Source organism: Conger conger, chromosome 6 (assembly GCF_963514075.1).
Source record: "Conger conger chromosome 6, fConCon1.1, whole genome shotgun sequence".
Taxonomy (NCBI): Eukaryota; Metazoa; Chordata; class Actinopteri; order Anguilliformes; family Congridae; genus Conger; species Conger conger.
Genome location: NC_083765.1, coordinates 2,172,631 through 2,181,538, shown reverse-complemented (window position 1 = coordinate 2,181,538; position 8,908 = coordinate 2,172,631). Strand labels below are relative to the sequence as shown.

The window sequence follows — 8,908 nt, the reverse complement described above, 5'->3', positions numbered from 1 at the left end:
ATCAATTAAACCATCTCTCTCTCCCTCTCCCTCACTCACTCTCACTCACTCACTCATTCACTCACACTCACACACACACACACACACACACACACACACACACACCTTGATCTATCTTCAATAAGCTCAGCCTGTGTGTTAAATCAAATTAATCACAGCTTGTTGGTTAAGCCAATGACAGATGGAGCCACATAAGGGCTTTACTAACAAGCGCAAACAAACAAGAGTCATAATTAAGCAGGACACAGGTGCTTCTGATACTGACAATGAACATCGCTGCTGTATTGCGTGTCGGTGTTATGCTAGAACCTACTTTTATCCATGCATTCCATATTGCGGATTTTTATCTCAACTGATACCAGAGTAAGTGACCATTCATTCTACATTTTTATGACACCTCATTTTAGCAATCATCAAGCAATATGCCACAGACTGTAGGCAGTTCTAATGGGAGAGTCAGCATATGCATAATTAGGAGATATCCGTCTGTTGCCTATTCTGTACTTTATAACCCACATTTATCAAAATCACTTAATCAGCAGGGTTTCAGTTTCTCTATGTATTAGTAAAGTTCATGAATTATTTATTATTAGCCAAATTCTACATAAAACAATTCTACATAAGTTCTGTAAAACCACAAGACTAATAACAGGTTAATAGTACAAGTTTTAAATGAGCATGTGATCATTGTGATGTGATGCTCAATTTCTCTCAGTGAATGTCTCGAGGAACGTCTCATCGGAGGAGTTGGAGTTGCCGGTTGGGCTTGAGAGATCGCTGTTCATGGCAGTCCTGAGTGTTGAAATGATAATGGGGGTTGTGGGTAACATACTCGTTCTCCTAGCAAAATTCAAGGTAAGAGCAAATTTCCAACACCCATTGTGAAATAAATTAATATTTTGAAGAGGGCTTTCCAGAAAAATACTTCCGCAAAGGATGTGCTGATGTTTCCATGCTCAAAGAAAGATTGGGAGTTCCTAACTTCTACTTCTAGCGCCTAGGAGGAGAAAAATATGCGATTGGAATGAGCCCTCTCTCTCGTCCAGTGCAGGGGCCAGTTCCTGTGTAGATGTTGGGTCCCATTAGTCAGTTTGTCCCTCTCTGACCTTGGCTCCGCCCTGCTCATCATCTCCGGATCCCTGTTTGCTGTTGTGACGGGGGGTCAGAGGTCGCCATGGTGTGAGATCGTCAGCCTGCTCAAATTTGCTTTCATCACTTCCTCCATTGGCAGCCTGGGTAGGACTGCTACCATAATTATATAAACGATTAAACTAGAGCAGGGCTGCCCAACCCTGTTTCTGGACATCTACTGTCCTGTAGGTTCTCTCTTTTTTTAAACTTAATTTCCATTTATCTGGTGGAATCAAGACAATATAATCATGTGTTCAGTGATGCCATGACACAATGCAGGCATATGTGGATCTCTCCATCCTGTCCATTATGCAGTTCCTATTCTTGTGTGACAAGGATAAACAATAACAATACTCTTCCAAGAGTACAGAGAAAGAAGAGAAAAAAATTAAAACCATACATACATACACACATATCACAGAAGAGAAACACACAGCCTTTACATCCTACAATAATTCAAAAGAAATAAGATTTGCTATGACTGAGGTTACATTGATGATAAATGCAAGATTATTGGGGTCAATTTGGGCAAGAATACATCTGTTCTCAACTGTAACCTTGCCTCTCTGACCTACTGTGGGGGGCTGGACTCTCCTAGGTTCTCATTTCAACTCTTAATTTTGTACACCTGATTCTACTAATCAGCATCTTATCAAGAGCTCTAGCTGTTGAATGAGGTGTACTTGGTTAGGGTTGGAGGTCAGCATATCACAGGGGCTGCCTGTAGCCTAGTGGCTAAGGTACATGACTGGGACCCAGAAGGCTGGTGGTTCAAGCCCTAGTGTAGCCATGATAAGATGCGCACAGCTGTTGGGCCCTCAAGCAAGGCCCTTAACCCCACATTGCTCCAGGGGGGAGCGGCAACTACTTAGTCAAATCAACTGTAAATCGCCTTGGATAACAACGTCAGCTAATTATGAAATTATTATTATTACTTCCGGGAATGGGGACGGGCAGCCCTGAACTAGACTATTAAATGTCTACAGATTGGGACAGAAGATTGCTGGTAACGGTGTGTTTCGTGTAAGCATGACGTTTTCTGTAGTTATGTTCGTAGATCTTAGATATCTAAATGGTTTGTTAATAAATAAGTTCAGGGAACTCTGGTGAAGTCTGATTTAAATTTAATTTCATTAAGCAGCAGTAAATCATTGCAAAATAAGTACAGGTATTTAAGATAGACGTGTTGGAACTATTATTGGCGTAACAGCAGTCCCTGTCTCCCCCTGCAGCAATCCTGTGTCTCCAAAGAACCATGCGTGTGGCCTCCACAGGAAGCTGTCTATCTGTTGTCATGGCAGTGGCTTCCCTGACTTCCTGGGTGACAGGGGTGGTGGTGGGCAGTGTGCCTGTGGTGTATGACTGGATCAGGTGAGGTGGGGAAGTGTGGATTTGGTCTCGTGAAGTGCACGTATTTGCAGCCTTAGCTGTCGGATATTGCTTAGGCCTGCCTAGTGGTGCTCTGTAAGTGACTGAGTAACATTCATACACTACCGGTACATCAGATTTACACAGATTCATTTGGCAGAAACATTTTATAAGAGGCTCAGAAAGGGTATTATGACAAACACTACCTAAGGCTGCATTACATTGTGTCACATTACATTTTAGCAGACACTTTTATCCAAAGTGAATTTACAATAAGTGCATACCAAAGGTCATTAGAACAACGACATAAAGTTGGATAATATAGCTGCAATTCGCAATTCTAGACAGTAATACCGTAGATATTTAGTGCAAAACGGATCGCACTAAGCCATCACATAAGTGAATGAAATTGTATCATTTTGTGTTTTCATAGAGGACTAGTTAAGGATAACCACTGTGTGAGGGTTACCCTCTGTGAGTAATGAGAGAGTTCTGCAGAAGGCACCCTGTCTGTCTCAGGTATGACCCGGCTGAAATGCTCTGTGCCGTCTTCTGGGAGAGCAGCTACTCCGACATGCTGGTGTACATTCTGTGCTCCTTCTCAGTCTGCGTCTTCCTCCCATTCCTGCTGATCGTCTTCTGCTCCATCCTGACATCTGCTGGCCTGGGGTGGAACTGCAGCAAGTGAGTGTCCCTCTCCCGACCTCCCAGTTTGGCTCCAAGGTCAAATTTTTCATTTTCATCTATCCCTTATTTATTCAGAGCCTCATTGAGAGGTATTTTCACCACTGTACACAGTACAATAATACATTTAAAAACAGCCATCATGGAACAGAAAGATTCTCAATGAACTCAATGATGAGAACAGGCCATTCAGCCCAGCAGTGCTCACCCTTTCCTACCACTAAACTCTACCTAATGCTTAGTTTACCGGAATATTAGATAGTATTTAACACCATGTCCAGCCTGGTCTTCAGAACCTGTAGGCCAACAGCACCTCATGTGTCTGATATTTTCTGTGATATCTGGGCAGGGGGAGTTAATTAAACCATTAAATAATTCTGTCAGTTTTACTAAAATTGTCACAATGCCCTTTATTCACTGCCTGGCCCTTATGAAGTTCACACAGTGTACCTGAACTCAATCACACAGTGCACCTGAACTCGATCACACAGTGTACCTGAACTCAATCACACAGTGTACCTGAACTCACCTGAATGCAGTGTACCTGATTGCATGAAGTGATCCAATCTGCACACCCCATATGAACCCTGCAGAGGTACGCTCAAGTGAAACCAAACACTTAGAAATCAACACAACGTCTGCACCAATGTTCATTGGAGCTTAAATCAGTCATTATAGGCCATGCCGTTCTTCCCTTCATAATAGCATGTGCATGCAGTATGAATGCAATGCTCTGGTGGAGGTTAAATGAGCTGCATAAATGAGGATTGATTACACTGCGTGTGAAAGGGAGATATCTGTAAGAATATTGAGAATTCTGAAACACTGAAGTCATCGAGGCACCCTTCATACCTCCCCCTCTCTCTCCTCTCTCTCTCCTCTCTCTCCCAGCGACCTGTCCTCAGTCACCCCTCTGTTGGTGGGGTTCTACCTGCTCTGCTACACCCCGTTTTTCATCTCCGAGGTGAGAGGTTCATGGTGACCCCAGAAATAGGGGAGAATGCATTTCAATGGAAATAAATGTTCCTGCTGAAGATGATCAGGCAGAACACTTTCAATAATACATTACTGCCACATTATTAGTACATTTCATGTAAGAACTGTGAGAATATGAATTGTGCACAAAACAATCATATTTTGTGACCCCCCCCATCACCTGTTATCCAATCAGCTGGTGCTGCTGGGGAGGCTGGACCTATCACCGGCTCCTGATTGGCTACGCACAATGTCATCCATGATGGCTTACCTGGACTGTGGGCTGAACCCGCTCATCTACTGCACCAATCAGGAGTTCCGACAGGCCGTGCTGGGCCTGCTGTGGACCTATCGGAAGTCATCCAGCGAACCGGTTCTGACAGCAGTGACAAAGCTGGAGTTATGAGCGGTGTACAGGGGGTACTTCACCAAGCATGATTACTGAGTTAGCTGGATAACTGCACTGAGTAAAACCCACAGAGCAGGATTACTGAGTTAGCTAGATAACTCCACCGAGTAAAACCCACAAAGCAGGATTACTGAGTTAGCTGGATGACTGCACTGAGTAAAACCCACAAAGCAGGATTACTGAGTTAGCTAGATAACTCCACCGAGTAAAACCCACAGAGCAGGATTACTGAGTTAGCTGGATAACTGCACTGAGTAAAACCCACAGAGCAGGATTACTGAGTTAGCTGGATAACTGCACTGAGTAAAACCCACAGAGCAGGATTACTGAGTTAGCTGGATAACTGCACTGAGTAAAACCCACAGAGCAGGATTACTGAGTTAGCTGGATAACTGCACTGAGTAAAACCCACAGAGCAGGATTACTGAGTTAGCTGGATAACTGCACTGAGTAAAACCCACAGAGCAGGATTACTGAGTTAGCTGGATAACTCCAACGAGTAAAACCCACAGAGCAGGATTACTGAGTTAGCTGGATAACTGCACTGAGTAAAACCCACAAAGCAGGATTACTGAGTTAGCTAGATAACTCCACCGAGTAAAACCCACAGAGCAGGATTACTGAGTTAGCTGGATAACTGCACTGAGTAAAACCCAGAACAGCTTTTTATTTCAGTCCATGTTCCACATTTGGGAAGGTTCCAGGTTTTACTGCAGTGCAGTTATCCGGCTAACTCAGTAATCCTGTTTTGTGGGTTTTATTCCGTGTAGTTATGCAGCTAACTCAAGTAATCCTGCTCTGGGTGTGCGTTTCAGTTTCCATGTGAGAACAGGGCCCTGTGGTGTAGCGGTGAGAGAAGCTGCAGGCTCAAATCCCAAATCCCCATCTGCTGTGCCCCGGAGCAAAGTCATTCACCAGAAATGCTTCCGTTAATACCCAGCTGTTTTAATGGACTGTGTTTAAAGATGTCGTGTCGTCGTTCAAAAAAAAGTGTCTGTTGTGAAACAGAGTGTGTTTGTAACTAACAGAGTGGGTTTTTAGTTTGACCTCCCTGATGGGGAATTGCTGTTGTGCCTTTTGTAAGTGTTCAGTCTGAACTACAGGAAGAAACAATGTGAAAAGCTGCTTCTCTGGGTTAGAGATTCTGCAAATTCATTAAAGCAGAGACCAAAGGACTTCATCCTAGTGAATTTTACCTTTTATTATATATTACTGGTCCTTAGTAATGAGGAGATATTTTATGCATGTACCAAAGTATGTATTCACAGTGAAATAAATTTTTCCATTTTAATTAACAGAATATATATTTTTTAAACTAGAAATCATGTACAATTTTACAGTTATTCTACAAAGATACAATTGACAAATATTTGTCCAAAAAAGAAAAAAAATAACCAGTTGTAAGGGCATTAGAGCAGGTTTTAAACAGCCATCTGATTTTATATTCCGGTTATACCTCACGAACAGCATGTTTTGCCCACGCGGAATGATATAAGCAAAGGTTTCTCTCTAAAGTAAATAGACTGGGCTACAGTGGGATAAATACCTGAACAACCAGTTCAGCCAGTGAGGGCTGCACCAGACCCGTTAAAGGGGAAAATAATGTAGACATTTCAACATTAGACACTAAATTTAACTGAAATTAACACTACTGAATTAAAAAGGGAAATCAAATTAAAATGCATCATTAGGGTGTTGATTCACTGTAATGGTTAGGAACTGGACTTGGCTTATAACCTACAAGTTGCAGGCTTGATACCCAATGTATTACCCTAAATGCCTTCAGTAAATTTGCTTTACAATATAAACAGTGAATGTAATTCTGTATACAGGTATATGGTAAATGGCTAAATTATTACTAGTTCACAGATTTGCCAACTACCCCCATCCCATAATTCAGCAATTGCTATGCTAGTTAGAAATTATTCAAAATAAAGGATGGAGGTCTAAACTAAACCACTTTCCGAAACGTGAGATATGTCTACTCTACTCTTTGCGCCTCTGTGCCAGGCTCGTGAGGTGTGTGAGGAAGCGGAAGCTGTAGTGAAACTGGTAAACGTCGCACACTTTGGACCAGAAATGTCCGGTGAGGTACTGGAAAGGCCGGTACTGTGCCATGGGGTGGTCCAGCAGCTTCAGGGCTACGAATCCACAGCAGCTCAGTACCGCCAGGGCCAGGTACCGCCGGGAGAGAGCGTCCCCAAAGCGCCGCTGAACCCGCACGCCTTCCGTCACCGCAAAGGCCACATGACAGCCGAGGGCCACCTCGAACCCGCGGTGCTGCACCAGCGCCAAGCCGTAGCTGAGCAGAGAGCCCAGCTCCACAGCCAGCGCGTAGCGCGGCCGCCAACCGTGCGTAACGAACCGACACCAAACCGGCACCCACGCAAAAATGGGCAGCGTGAACCACTGGTCCAATACAGCGGGCAGCCGACTCAGGGACGTCAGCCGGACCCACTGTACCGGTGCGTACATTATTGCCATGACAGCAAACACGTCTTTCACATAAGCAGCGTTCTTGTCTTCCCGGTCTCCCACACGCTGCAATAGCCAGTAAATTCCCATTGCGATATATCCCAAGTTTACCAGAGAGTTAAATGGCATTGCTAAGAAGGCAGGAAGGTAATCGACGGTTCTCTCGGCATAATGGTCATAGGTCAAGTCCACCTGAACAGAGTTGAATATCCCGCTGGTTGCCAATGAAACGCAAAGTACAAAGAAAATGATAACGTGTGACAGCGCAACTTTCATTGTTGCTTTCTCTACAATGCAGAAACAGCGAAATTATCTCTGTGTTATAAAATCCAAATGATTTTGTTCATTCGATGACCGGAAGATTAAAGCAGAAAAGTTCCACCGATAGGTTCCAACAGTTGTTCTTCTTCGTTGTTTTACGGCGGTTGGCATACAACTTTATGGTGCATTACCGCCACTCTCTGCTCCGGAGTGTGGTTCAGAGATTGCAATAAAAATAGTAAAATAATAATAAAGTGACCAATACTCCATACTCATGTATTATCATCCCTATATTCTCATTAAAATTCTCATTAAAGTATTTTTACCTTCCCATATCCTAAGAAATATGCCCATATCCCTTAAAAATGTGAATAAAACCCTGTTCCACTTTGCTGGTACCCAATAATCATTTTACTGTAAACACTTGCTTTCTGTTTTCCCTCAATTGAGCCATTATCCTTTCTCTCTGTGTTTCATATCCCCTACACACCACAGTTATATGTTCTACCGATCCCTCTTGTTCGCACTCACACACTTTGTCTCACATAAACCTGATGGGTGTTTTGCAACAATCTTTAGAATTTTGGTTCTAAAAATACCAATACCAGTTCCTTTGAAAAAAATTGGATTAAAACAATGAATCCATTAGAAATCAATTTTGTCTTGATACTTCTTTGAATTTGAAACAAATGTCTCCCCATCAACTCTCCCTCCATTTTTTCTTGCCTCATTTTATTTGCCCATTCCCATATAATACTTTCGGTTTCCGACTTATCCTAACTTCCATGTCTATTGCTTCTTTAATAAGAGGTTGCTTTGCCAAAGCATCTGCCCTTTCATTCCCGTTCACTCCCACGTGAGCAGAAACCCATATAAACTAGTTCCTGTTCCAACAGTTGCAAAAGCAGTTTCCTGGAAGTTTCTTCTCCTTGGAGGTGATGTCAGCAAAAGTCGCAGCAAAGCCAAGAGAGAGTGATTTGATTGGTTAGCTGTTCTTCAGGCACTGAGTTATGGGGTGACAGTGCAGTATCCAGTACACTTGAATTGAATGTAAAAATCGAATCTGTGTAAGCATAGAAACATCTGCTTACAAGAGAGAACAGTCTGGTGAGATGAACTAATAACCCATTTTGGCTGAAGAAACAAAAGACACAAAACACAGCAGATACTTTGAAAACAGATGCCTGATATGTACCTCTACTGACCTGAGAATTCAAAGATAAATTTCAAACTGAAAAAGAACCATGGAGAGACACCCAAAAACACATGCAACTGCACAGATCTTGAACTTTTTCTCCCCCTAGTGATGAAAGGGCATATTGTCATTCAATAAACAGCTTTTAATTTGAATGATGGTTCGTCACAGCTCAGGCAGATATGCCATTCAATTACACCTGAAAAATTCATTTCAAACTGAAAGCATTATAGTCAGATTGTAATTATGCAGTCCTTTTGCTGGTGCACATCAACAGCACAGCAATGGAGGAAGTGAAACATATGTAACTTTTCAAGCCGAGTATATGCTGACACTCCCATGAGGGTGCTGGCTGCAGTCCGCCATTTTGTTTTCACAACCTCAACTTCAGCTGTGGGCCCTCCAGTAGA

General features: G+C 42.9%; 2 protein-coding genes across 2 annotated transcripts; one reads left to right on the top strand and one right to left on the bottom strand.

Annotated features, from left to right (window-relative positions):
- Window positions 1-231: 231 nt before the first annotated feature.
- si:dkey-9i23.8 (beta-1 adrenergic receptor) lies at window positions 232-4,653 on the top strand. The gene is made up of 7 exons (XM_061244323.1): window positions 232-363; window positions 716-855; window positions 1,047-1,236; window positions 2,364-2,502; window positions 3,019-3,183; window positions 4,075-4,147; window positions 4,355-4,653. Coding segments are annotated over exons 1-7 (918 nt in total). The 5' UTR covers window positions 232-362; the 3' UTR covers window positions 4,565-4,653.
- Window positions 4,654-5,753: 1,100 nt separating this feature from the next.
- Window positions 5,754-7,454, bottom strand: tmem187 (transmembrane protein 187). The gene has a single exon (XM_061246682.1). It carries the CDS (start codon window positions 7,316-7,318, stop codon window positions 6,554-6,556), a length of 765 nt encoding a protein of 254 aa, XP_061102666.1. The 5' UTR covers window positions 7,319-7,454; the 3' UTR covers window positions 5,754-6,553.
- Window positions 7,455-8,908: the final 1,454 nt, after the last annotated feature.

Coding starts and splice junctions, on each gene's coding strand:
- tmem187 (XM_061246682.1), bottom strand. CDS start 7,318: ATGAAAGTTGCGCTGTCACACGTTATCATTTTCTTTGTACTTTGCGTT.
- si:dkey-9i23.8 (XM_061244323.1), top strand. Junction 856..1,046: donor TTCTCCTAGCAAAATTCAAG/GTAAGAGCAAAT, acceptor TCTCTCGTCCAG/TGCAGGGGCCAGTTCCTGTG. Junction 2,503..3,018: donor GTGGTGTATGACTGGATCAG/GTGAGGTGGGGA, acceptor TGTCTGTCTCAG/GTATGACCCGGCTGAAATGC.